Below are 12,036 nucleotides of genomic sequence, written 5' to 3' on the forward strand. Positions count from 1 at the left end.
GTAGTATAACTGTTGATTTTGTACATTGTCTGTATATATGTATAAAACTGTATAAATCCAGAAGTATGTCGGTGTCTGGCTGGCTGTGCAGGGAGCCAAATTGTGTATGGGAGTGCTTGTGGTGACATCTGTGATGTCACAAAGGGGATGTGAATGGACACATCACCAGAGCGCTCCAGGACGGAAGTGTGTGTGCAAGCAGACACGGAACACAGATTTTCAAAATTAATGATTTTGAGGCACACTTTTTTTCTTTCACACAAAAGCTATAAAAAAGTACCAACTACATTGTAAAACACACAAATCCTTCAAAAACTCAATCATTGAATTTTATTAAAAAAAAACTGCAATGCCGTGTCTAGATCCTGACTGGACTGAAGGGTGAAATTGGCCATATTTACATCATGTACAGAACATCAATTTTAAAAAATCTTGCTATAATGTCTGCACAACAGCATCACAGATTCTATCAGGATATCCAGTGCAAACAACTCAATGTTTCACTTTAACACTCAGCTTTCTCAGTACATACGAACACAAAGCTGACCGCTTTACATCACGCCAGGAAAGACTAAAGTGGATTCATGGTTCACAAAGTCTAGTTGCTCTCAGTCATCTTGAAATCGAATGTGCTTATTTGCCTCCTTCGCCCGGGCGATGATGATTTTTTCCGCCTTGGATATGAGCTGAAAAGGACAAAACATTGTAAATGAATAGGGGTGAAATTTCCGTAGAAGTCGGCTGACAGTCTGTCCAAATGCCAATGTCCATATAGCTCAAATTTCAAACAAAATATCTTATTTGCGCATTTGTGCGTGTCCGTGTGTGATCAGCAGCCTGGTGCTACAATGATAAGATAAGATAAGAACAACTTTATTAATCCCGAAGGAAATTGTTGTGCCAGAGTTACAGAAAATATAACAGTAATTAATAATAGAAAGAAAAAGGCAGAATTAGAAATAAAAATAAACTATAAACTATAAAGTGTCTCAGTGAAACTATAAAGTGTCTTAGTAAACAAGTGATAAAACTAAAAGTGTCTTAGTAACAAGTGAGGTAAGGAGTGCACAATAGTATGATAAAAGGAAAAATTGTAGTGTAGCTGTTATGAAATGAAATATTGCACAGTTCTGAATATTGCACAGGCATAATCAGGCATATTCGCCAATTTTTTTGCTCCATTCAAGCAGTTTGAAATGACCAAATTGTTGAATGGAGTAAAAAAATGGAATTAAAAGTCAATTGCAGCCCGTCTCACCTTCTCCCTTCCCCGCTTCTTTTCTCTTGGGCGATTCAGCTTAACCTGTCGATCCACCAGGATCTTCTGCCAGTACCTCTGTTCATGGTCACCTTTGACAAAAGGCAAACAGATTATATAAGACTCGTCCAAAATTGAAATGACACAGAAGCCTTTCCTCTAATCCCAAGAATAAGCCTTTCTTACAGACAGATTCAAGAGGATGATTTTTTTTTGAAACATCTGAACTTCAACTCAATTTCAGGGATATTCATTTCCTTATTAAAGGATTGCCTCACTTATTTGATACGACAAATTCACTTCTCTTTCAGTGAAGAACTGAGAACTCTAATGATACATCTTTCCTCAAGTTTAGGATTGCTTTTTCTTTGCTAATATGGTACAACTCAAGGTGAACTGTGTGCATCGTAGTCCGTGCCTGAGAGGTTTGTGGTGAATACGGACCTGAGAGAATCTTTAGCGTCCAGTTATGATCCCTCTGTAGCTCGGCTCCAGCGTCACTGATTGCTTTGGCCTCGTCTGGAGAGTTAAAGCGGATGTGACCCTCCGAGTCTCCGTCTAGAATGTCGATGTACACCACTGGGGATATTTTGCTCAGGACTTCCTGTACAAAATATGCAGCCGACATCCCCGAATGAAAATCAGAGACAAACAACCTGAAGTACAACATTTCAAATACTGCTGTTTTTATCCCGAGGTGCTTCTTCTATGTCTACAGTGCTTTAAATACATGCCAAATGTCAACATTGGATATAATTTCCACTTTGCGGTGTATTACACAAAATATCATCTGACCAGGGTCACTTTTTATACATTATCTATTGTTTCACTGAAAATTAAAGAGGGTCTTTATTTCTTAGTCCTTTCTCAGTCATGGACACTAAATAACCTAAAAGTCCTTCAATGTGTATTTCAAACTACTGAGCCAACAAAGAGGTTCTGTACTTTGATCAACATCTTGCCAGGTAGCGGCTTGTTATCGGTTATCTTCACAATGACGCCACTGATGAACTGAGGGCCGTGGTTTATTATTTTTTCATGTTTGTCATCTGTGAAGAGAAAAAAATGATTTAAAAACTTTGAAACCGGAAATTATTGCCATATTTTTTCCATTTCTAAGTGTGAAAACAGATCTACAAACAGAGGCTCCAAAGAGTCTTTACTTTAGAGGAAAACTCTTTTCACCTGAAAACAAATTCTGAGCAAGAATTACAAAGAGGTTTTTAAAACGCATGGAAAATAGCAAGGCGCAACTGAGCAAGACAAAACTCACTTTTCTCATCCTCACACCCTTTGTCTGTCTGTTTTAGACTCTGCACCTCTTTGCGATCCAATGTTGTGATGCACTTCTTCAGAGAAGCCATGCTGTGTTTTTGCAGCCTCAGATATTCCTCCTTCAAGTCAAGCCACTCCTTCCTGAGTTGGGACAAAAAGGGAAATACAGCATCGGTCTGTGGAAGGGGATTTCCCCGGCCTATTTTGAATAGATCATTTGGAAAGGCGCTTTACTTCGACAGAACCCTAAGTGGGATGACTTCCTCTCCGATTTTGAGTTTCTCCTTGTGTTTCTTTTTTCTCTTCCTCTTTGCTTTAACTGCTGAGTCATCCATATTTTCTATCGTCTCCTCCGCTTCCCTTGCCTTCATACTTTCATTGGAAGGATCAGCTGCCGGTGAGAGCACAGTGAAAAAAACAAAGTCCGAGAATCTTAAACTTCATTGATTCATCAGACATGTTGACTTACTGGACTTTGTTAAATCTGGATTTTCTGCTATGTCACTATCCACAATCTTTCTTATCTTGGATGGGGTTTCAGTCTCCGACCCCTCCACTGTCTGTGACCGACGTCTTTTTTTCTCGGACAGTTTGCCGGACGCTTTCTGACTGCTGGGGAGCTGTCGCTCGATACCCCCTGCTGCCACGCACTCCTTCTGCTGCTGTGACGGCTCTGCCTCCATTGCCTGCTCTTTGACATCTTCCTTCTTAGTCTGGACGGGCCCTGTGTCTTTCTTTTTTTTCTTCTTTCGCTTTTTCTTCTCTTCTTCTTCCCCTATAGTCAGGTAATCACAGAGAAAATGTATACACACATATATATATATATGTATCAAACAACTGAGCCTCTCTTGGCGTTTGACAGCAGATGGCGAGGAGGCATTATTCTATCCTACCTGTTGTGGGAATGTCAGCTGGTAGAGGAATTGGTTTCCTGTTTTTGGTCTTTGGGAAAATGCCTGGCTTCCTGGGAGCATCTTCAGGAGGGTTGTTCAGCATCTAATTCAAAAGATCACAAAATAGTTGTTTTGTTTTGTTTCTATCATTCTTGGGACAGCGGTGAAGTATTGTGACTGAAAGATCACCTCTATGGCTTTCTGTGCTTGTTCCGGCTTCTCGAATTCAACAAAAGCGAAACCTTTGGAATCGCCAGAAGACTTGTACTTTGGGATGCTTACATAAACCACATTCCCACATTTTGTGAAGACCCTCTCAATCCAACTGTGCGTCACATCTTTGGGCAAAAGTTCCTTAATATAAAAAAAAAACAAAGGGTTTTACAACACGTCATGACTTTGTGATGAGAATATTGCTGTTCAGGCAGGTAAACAATGTGACAACAGGTAAAATTAGCTGATTAATGAGCGAGTTAATATTGCATTTAGAAATAAATAAACTGAACTGTATTAATCCAAACATTTCAGACTTTCAGAAAATGATATAATGTAAGGCTTGGTGAACATTTGAATGTATCTTATATCTCAGTGCGATGTCACACAAATGTTATGATATATTAAACAGATTGTTTCAGGTCAAAAAAAAAATCCACTACATACAACTATTGTGAAAATTCCTAAAAAGATTCAAATTATCAAATACACAGTAAAGCAAAGTGTATCCCTGTACAATGAAATTCTTTAGCTGACCACAATGAATGCCTGAAAGTAATTACTGGCAAAAAGAAGTTGAATTTAGCTACTCCAAACTTGTAATTTCAGGTTTGAAATCTAATATTCTGGGCCGAAGGTGAAATTTTCAGACTAGTATATTAATAATGTGACATTGTTTCTTCCATGTGACCCAGCCCACTATCAGAATTAAAGTAGTTACCACGTAAACCGTACGGCAGTCAACATCATCGGGTACGGCACTAATTGGATGCTGACGTCTGACTTTATCACCTTCCAGATTAACCTGGAAAACACAAATATAGGAGCCATTTATGAATCATTATTTTTGATCCACATTGACCTGACAGTTTAAAACACAATGTTTACGTGAGTAATTGGAAGTGTGACAATGAGTCATTGTAAAAAAGATTGATGACACAGTACCTGAACAACAGATGAATTTTTCAGAGCTCTGGCAATCAATTTAGTGTCACATGTCAGCTTCTTCATTCGATTGAAGCTTGCCAGCACAGATATATCAACATCTAAGACACCAGAAATCACATTTCAAATTTATGTACAATGCATAAAACTTTCCAGCTTTTCAGCTTTGCCTTGCATCACAAGCTTTTGACTGAAAGGAAGTTGATTTTTGGGGAAGAGAATCGTCGCTCATGAAACTACAGTACAGAACTGCTAACAAAAAGCTACCTAGATATTTGAGCTTTTCATTGTGTTGTGAATGTTTTTCCTCTCTGGACATTAACATTCCTGACAGGACTAAGGGGTTTATATGATGGAACTCTCACCCAGCAACAAACACCAGATGGTGGAAACAGATCCTGACTCCTACAGGAAAAAGGAATGCCACTGTTTTCTGTTATCTTTTATAACGATTTTGGAGTGAATAATGACCGTTGTATGCAGGCCAGTGACTTTTAGGACAGAAAGAAAAAAAAACAATGATTATTTTGCTTGCATCTACAATTCAAAACAATCTAATTATAAGAAGGAATGCTACCACAGATCCTTCATTCCATTGGCTGTCAGACTGTTCAAGACAACAAGCACAAAACTCTTCTGCATGTAGCAGTGTCAATGCTGCTTACTAACATCCCCAAACTGACTTTTTGGCAATACCCAACAACCTCATCCCTATTTTACACTATCTTATCTGTGCAAGATTTTTATCTATACACCCTCCAGGACACCTTATACCTCATAATTTATTTTTACTACCCACCTCCCCTTAAGTTTACCAGCTAGTTATATGAACATCATATCAATATCAATATCACATTCATTTCTGCACAGGGCTTTACTGTTGTTTCTCGCATATTTTTTTTATATTTTGTTTATTATGTTGTTTGTATTGTACATAGTTTTGATCATTTGTATCAATATTGTTACCTGCATTTTTTTTCCATGATTACTATATGCACTTTTTTTTGTATCTGCTAATTGATCAATAAAGTCTGTCTTATCTAACGATTAAGAATTAAAAAACAAACAGCACGGACATGAACTTTCCCAAACTTGCTTACATCCATCGCCTGATTCATCAATGAGTCTCTTCAGAAAGCGGTCTTTGTGGAGGTTCACATCTCCAAACCAAAATTCCACCTGTTTCTTCACATCACCCAGCAGTTGCTTGACCCGGGATCTCTTCTTCTTCTCCATCTCCTTGTTTTTCCTGCTGGTCTCCGCAGCACCGGCATCACCATCGCCCGTCTCCCTCTCTGAGTCCATCATTTTGGGGCGTCGAGACTGATCAGCAACGGGGATGTTGGTGACAGAACAGGGGAAACCATGTCATGTTTACTGGTTGAGTTTGTGCTTTAATACACGGTTTAACCCTGTCGCTCATTTGCAGGCCATGACAAGTGAATGTCACCCTTTAAAATAAAAGTGAGCGTGCAATGCTTGTCAAAAGCCCCTAAAATGTGCGTTCGTATTAAAATTGGTAATTCCCCGGTAATGCACGCCTGGTCCCACATCAAACCCCGACGATGTGGTTGGGTCACGGTGGATTCATCAATTCGCGGGTCGTGTTGTTTTTAAAAACGATACGGTAAAACCCGGCGAATGTTGTAATAATGACAAAACTTCACTCGCTGTTGAAATGGTACAACTTCCGCTGGAACTCACCTAATGTAAGCCGAAGGAGGTGTATAGTAAATACGCGTAGCATGGGTAAAAACAAATACAAATAAAAGAAACACACACACAAGGTAGGCGCTAAGTTCATTCATGCGTCGCAGGGAAATTTCGTCAGAGGTGAACCAGTGAATGACGCTATTTCCGATGAGGTCTTTCAAAATAAAAGTTGAAAATTTGACGTACAATTGATAAACAGGTAGATTAAACAATTAAATAAAGTGCGTTTATGTGATTTTTTTAATTCCCGCCTGGTTAACTATCGTAAATGCCTCTAGTTAAATTAGCCTTACTTACTTGGAACATAATTATGTTTTGATGTTTGGTAAGGGAGAATGCTAAAGCCCGGGTGATGTCCATGCGTCATTTTGTCCAGACATGTGAAACATGTAAAACAATATCAATATTACGTTCATCCCTCCGAGTTAGATGAGAAGAAATTTATGAACTCAATGTCAACGGACTCTGTGGCCGATTAGCTCAGTTGGTTAGAGCGTGGTGCTAATAACGCCAAGGTCGCGGGTTCGAGACCCGTATTGGCCATTGATTTTGTTCTGGGCGAACTTTTTTCCTTTGTTTGTAATTACCAGTGAATGTATTTCTTTATTATTAGTATTTTTTATGATAATTGAGACTCCAAAGGTTTATTTTTTCTGCAATTTTTTAATAAAGTATAAAAAGAACATGGAGATTCCCTGAAAGGGCATTCTGGACAAGAAAGCAGCAGCAATTGATATACCACAGAATAAATAAAAAATGTTGTTTTTTTTCAGAGTGCACATATAAACAAAACATAGTGACATCAAAAAGAAAAGCTCTGTTTCTTTATATTTAACCAGATTATTTTGACTGGAATTTGTTTATTCATTCATGTATTTATTTATTTAGACTCCAAACACTCACTAAACATTCCACATTCCACATTCCACACAATATCATATTTTCATCGCTTATGATATGGTACAATGTAGACTTGTCTGTCAATGATCCAACATATTTTCAAACTTTTTGAGCTTCTTGCACATGTCCTCCTCCGTGCAGCTGTCAATCCTGTATTTGAGGAGCTGCCCGAGTTTCTTGTTAAAGGCTTTTGCCCACTGGGTCCCTAAGCAGGAAACAGAAGCACCACACACCTTTTGAAGGACCATCAGTAGTTTCTCGTTGCTGCTGGCTTCACACCTTGTAAAGACCCAATCCCCCCACGCTTCCCAAATTTCATTGTCATCCGTAAAGTTCACAGTGATGCTGTGCTCATTGGAGACTGCACAAAGACACCTGGGCTCTGGGTGAGACAAGTCATTCCATATGGCTCTGTGAAAGAAGGTAAGGGGGAAAAAGAGGTAAATGAGAAAAGTTTTGGCCTCTTCAGTTGAGAAAAACAAACTTTCAACTTACACAACTTTTTGTAGCGGGTGTGGTGTCAAGTCGCTGAGGTACTGCAAACCCCTGTTGGTCACTCGGTTTCCCTCCATCCTGTTAAATTAAAGAGTTCACATCGGTTTGTCCTGAACATTTTTTAAACCATTTACACTTGTGTCATTTATCCTCACTTTGATCAAATTTATAAAGAATACAAAATCCCATGCTATATTATTTTAAAAATAATCTTTTGATGTGATGAAATCAAAAGTTGTCTTCATCAGTACTCTTATTTTTGACAAATAACTTTCATGAAAACAATATTTGGTGTAAAGTTGAATCTAAATGGGGTTTGAATCTATGTAAAGTAATATTTTAAAGTTTGCTATGGATGTAGTGACATAGTTCCAAACATTGTTTATTAAACATGAAAATGTGTGTGTATTCCAACCCCAAATTCTGTATTTTCCCACGAAGTAAATTTGATTGCTTTTCCAACCACTCCTTTCTTTTAAAGGCAGTTGTGGAAGTGTTCTTTCTGAAAAAAACGTTCATATCCCCAAATGCGAGACATCTTGCAAGATTCTTACCACAATTCTCGAAGCTTTTTGTTCAGTCGGATTGAACAAGAAAGAGGAAGTAGTTCATCGTCACTGATATTTGACCACCCAATTCTGAAATGGGAAATAACAGACATTGTTTCTTATGTACACAACAAAACCACAGACACTATATTCAAAGGGAACAAGGCAAACACATAATTTTTAGTCTCCAAAATCAGATACTTCTTTATCACATGTAACTGAGTGTATTGTCCCCTGACACCTTACCCAAGGTGGGTCATATTATCTGACACTCGCAGCACATCAGCGATGACCTGAACAGTTTCCATGTCCAGATTATTTTCTCCGAGCCTTAAAAGTGAAAGTATGGCATGAGTTGACAATTCCTGAACCTGAATACGTAATCACCGTAAATCCGAGGTCATGTAGGAGATACAAGCACAGCAGGCCATTATTTCAGCAGATTTTCAGTGAACAGGCAGAATATTCTGAGAATACTTCAAGAACATTTCAAGGGAACATATGTGGACCAGGATACAAGGATCTACAAAGCATCTAGAAAAAGAATATAATTTGTTAGTCCATCAAAATAATATCACATTCGTCATCTCGGCTCTCCTTCGAGGGAGCATCCCATAATAGTACTTTGTGAAAGCGCTCCAAAAATTGCCTGATATTTTCCTGTTAGTCCACCATATGACATCCCACGACTTAAAAGAAATGCAATACGTGTTGTAGAATCACCAAAACTATCCTTGTAAGATTTTGGATGTTGTCACCTATCAAGACCTATCATATTTGTTGAACAAATATGCACATTTAATTTTATGCTCACAAAGTTCTTCTCAGGACTCACCAAAGACGCTGACATCTGAGGAGTAGGGGCTGAATGTCTTTAAGCATTTGAGAGCTCACTCCTGTCCCCGTCAAATCTAGCTCTTGTATTTGTCCCTTTTTGAGGTTCAGAAAGTATTTGATTGCATTGTAATCCATTTGACTTAGTGTTTCATCGCTTACGTTTATTCTCAATGTCAATGGTTGTACATCCAGTAACAATGACGGATCCTGTTGCTCAAATAAGCACTGTAAATGGTTTAGAATCTGAGTGCCATTCTCACAGAGCATTGTAATCTCCGTTATCATCTTCTGACGATGTGCATTCACTTTATCTTCGTGGCAAGATAGCCCCAACTGCCTGTGCAGAAGATTAGCATTGCGCTCAGAGATGATCCCAGAAAGAAAGCGGTTGAAAAGGTCCAAATGATTGTTGGTTGAACTGTCCTCTGGAGCGACAGATTGCTGAGAAGCATCGAGCAATGGCTGATCCGTCACTACATAATAAAGTGCAGCAAAGAATTCTTGAACAGTGAGGTGTGTGAAAGAGTAAACCTCCTCCGTGCAGCCGGCCTCTTGTGCAATTGTCTTATCAAGGAAGGTACTAACAAGATCGCATCCTGCTAATGCTGCAACATCCTGGTCACTTCTGTAGAAGAGGGTTTGATGTTCCATCAGCTTGTGGAAACCCAAACGACCCAGTTTTAGAACAATGTCAGACATCTGCTGCATTGCTCCAGTTCTTTGCTCCTGTTGAGATGACTCAACTCTGGCTTGGGTGTGGGTGCGAAGCATCGCCACCAGATATTGTACATAAATGTCCGTCATGGTCTTGGGGCTTTCTCCGCAAAGATCTTTGCTTTCCTTTAGGATGCAACACACAATGTAGCAAAATGCAGGTATATAGCACAGCGTCAGCATGAGTTCATTTACTGCAGCTACTGCAAACATCTGGTCTGCAAGGGCACGGTCTTCAAAATAACGGAAAAAGAAATCTTGGACCTCAACCAGAGAGAAACCAGCAATTAACACAAAGCGGTCGATGCAACCCACTGGTATGTGGTTAATTGCAGTGGGTCTACTTGTGAGCATGAGAGAAACATTCGGCAGCAGCTCACCTTGCATCAGGCTTCCAAAGATCTCCACCACCTCTGCATCTTCGTCTGGCTCGGATACAAATGTGTCCACGTCACAGCTCCTGTAGTGTTTGAACTCATCGAAACCGTCCAGGATGATCAACAGTTTGTCGTGGTTGGCAAAGATATTATTCAGTTCTTTGGCCAGGTGCCTGTTTTTGCGCAAAACCAATTCTTGCAGGTTTGTGGGTTTGTCGATCAGATTCAGATCTCTGAATGTCATGTGGATGACAAAGTCAAACTGAGCATTATCCTTGTTCCCTCCAAAGTCAAACATCAGCTTCTGGACGAGAATGGTTTTCCCGATACCAGCTACCCCAGTTACCAGAACCTTCCTGATCGGACCTTTTGCATTTTGGCTTGAGAATATTTCCGCTGGCAAAATTTTTTGACGCATTTGAGACTTCTGCTGCAGAGATAGTCGTTCTTGTCCGAAAGTCAGAATTTCATGCCTTTTCGTCTCCAAGCCGTGGTGGCCGTCAACTAAGAGCAGATTGACATAATGCTCAGAAAAAGTAATTTTCTCTCCATGACGGGTGTTGTAGAAGAGCATGCTCTCACTCCGGCGCCTGAGGACATCTTTGTGCTTTTGTTTAACTTTATTGTATTCTGAAAAAAAAGTTCAATCTTATTTTAGACTTCAAAATATTTGACAGTGCAAAGGTTTCTGATGGGAATGTTTGTTATCTCCGGCTTTGCATAAAGATCATGATCTGACACGTTTGAATAATATACTTTCTTACCTTTGGACAGGTTTGTGTCGCTTCCTTTGAAATGCGTCGGAGTTAACTCCTGCTGATGAAGGGTGAGAATGGAGTTAAAAGTCTTCGCTGCTTCCTCACCTTTACACTCAAGGATATCCAAAATTTTTCTTGCTCTTGCTCGGGGTCCCAAGTGACACAACACATCCTCGCAGTCATCACGAGTGAACACAGCTCGGTTTAGGAGGAAGTCCAACACAGGGTCAATCTGTCTTTCCAATTCATCAATAAGAGAAACTCGCAAGACTCTTATCGTTTTCAGCGAAGAGTTGCATGTATCCTTTTCGACCATAACTCAGCTGAACTCCCTTGCATGAAATACTGGAAATGTCCTCCTGTGATGTTTTGAGAGGTTCAGTCAAGGGCTTCTGTGATTATGATTGCGGAAAAAGGAAATCAGTCGATGTACCTTTAAATACAGAAGTACCTGAGATCATTGCGTTATACTACTTGCGTCACTATTTGTTGCTGCTTTTCCTGCTTTACCAACATCACACGGCTTGTGTTCCAGACCATGAGTCAGCATGGTCTGTAATTTTGCTACGTTTTCTTTGTGCTCCTTGGTTCAAGGGTTGCCACATTCAATCAACTTCCTCCATCTAATCCCATTCTCTCACAGAAACTAACATCATATCCTCTTTCAGTCCATCCATAACTAGTCTCTTCGGTCTTCCTCCGGGCCTCCTGCCTGGCAGTTCCAACATCATTACCTATTACCAATATACCTGAATTCAATTTCCCCCCAAGGAAATGTCCAAACCACCTCAATCTTGTCTCTTTGGCCTTATCTCCAATCTTACGGTATCTCTGGTCAGTCAGTTAGCGAAAAAAAATATCCATCCATCTGTTGTCTTCCGCTTATCCGGAATTCGGTTGTGGGGGCAGCAGCCGAAGCAGAGAGGCCCAGACTTCTCTCTCCCCGGCCACTTGGTGCAGCTCTACTGGGGGGATCCTGAGGTGTTCCTAGGCCAGCCTCAAGACATAGTCCCTCCAGGATGTCCTCGGCATTCCCTGGGGCCTCCTCCCGGTTGGGCACGCCCAGAACACCTCACCAGGGAGGTGTGTAGGAGGCATCCTAACCAGATG

At 40.1% G+C, this 12,036-nt stretch overlaps 2 protein-coding genes and 1 non-coding gene across 3 annotated transcripts; 1 reads left to right on the forward strand and 2 right to left on the reverse strand.

Annotated features, from left to right (window-relative positions):
- Positions 1-280: 280 nt before the first annotated feature.
- Positions 281-6,405, reverse strand: larp7 (La ribonucleoprotein 7, transcriptional regulator). The gene is made up of 13 exons (XM_086165780.1): positions 6,289-6,405; positions 5,685-5,907; positions 4,585-4,685; positions 4,361-4,444; positions 3,616-3,780; positions 3,427-3,529; positions 3,003-3,308; positions 2,768-2,924; positions 2,532-2,674; positions 2,204-2,307; positions 1,703-1,862; positions 1,259-1,350; positions 281-686 (listed from the first exon to the last, which is right to left on the reverse strand). Exons 2-13 carry the CDS (start codon positions 5,890-5,892, stop codon positions 609-611), a joined length of 1,701 nt encoding a protein of 566 aa, XP_086021906.1. The 5' UTR covers positions 5,893-5,907; positions 6,289-6,405; the 3' UTR covers positions 281-608.
- A 361-nt stretch (positions 6,406-6,766) lies between these two features.
- Positions 6,767-6,840, forward strand: trnai-aau (transfer RNA isoleucine (anticodon AAU)). Its single transcript has one exon. It is a non-coding gene; the product is annotated as a tRNA-Ile (tRNA).
- Positions 6,841-6,960: 120 nt separating this feature from the next.
- LOC147223648 (NACHT, LRR and PYD domains-containing protein 3-like) lies at positions 6,961-11,460 on the reverse strand. Its single transcript, XM_086166190.1, has 6 exons — positions 10,933-11,460; positions 9,076-10,798; positions 8,487-8,570; positions 8,247-8,330; positions 7,693-7,770; positions 6,961-7,608 (listed from the first exon to the last, which is right to left on the reverse strand). Exons 1-6 carry the CDS (start codon positions 11,240-11,242, stop codon positions 7,278-7,280), a joined length of 2,610 nt encoding a protein of 869 aa, XP_086022316.1. The 5' UTR covers positions 11,243-11,460; the 3' UTR covers positions 6,961-7,277.
- Positions 11,461-12,036: the final 576 nt, after the last annotated feature.

This window comes from Fistularia commersonii, chromosome 19 (assembly GCF_037954325.1).
Source record: "Fistularia commersonii isolate RoL2024-O1a breed Wild chromosome 19, RoL_Fcom_v1.0, whole genome shotgun sequence".
NCBI lineage: Eukaryota > Metazoa > Chordata > Actinopteri > Syngnathiformes > Fistulariidae > Fistularia > Fistularia commersonii.

Excerpts from the sequence above, each read along its gene's own strand:
- larp7 (XM_086165780.1), bottom strand. The coding sequence starts at position 5,892 with ATGATGGACTCAGAGAGGGAGACGGGCGATGGTGATGCCGGTGCTGCG. Across the intron at positions 4,686-5,684 it reads TGATGAATCAGGCGATGGAT|ATGTTGATATATCTGTGCTG; the intron begins GTAAGCAAGTTT and ends CTGGTGTCTTAG. Across the intron at positions 3,781-4,360 it reads ACTGCCGTACGGTTTACGTG|GAACTTTTGCCCAAAGATGT; the intron begins GTAACTACTTTA and ends TTTTATATTAAG.
- LOC147223648 (XM_086166190.1), bottom strand. The coding sequence starts at position 11,242 with ATGGTCGAAAAGGATACATGCAACTCTTCGCTGAAAACGATAAGAGTC. Across the intron at positions 8,571-9,075 it reads CTCAGATGTCAGCGTCTTTG|GCTCGGAGAAAATAATCTGG; the intron begins GTGAGTCCTGAG and ends TTCACTTTTAAG. Across the intron at positions 7,609-7,692 it reads CACCCGCTACAAAAAGTTGT|AGCCATATGGAATGACTTGT; the intron begins GTAAGTTGAAAG and ends CTTCTTTCACAG.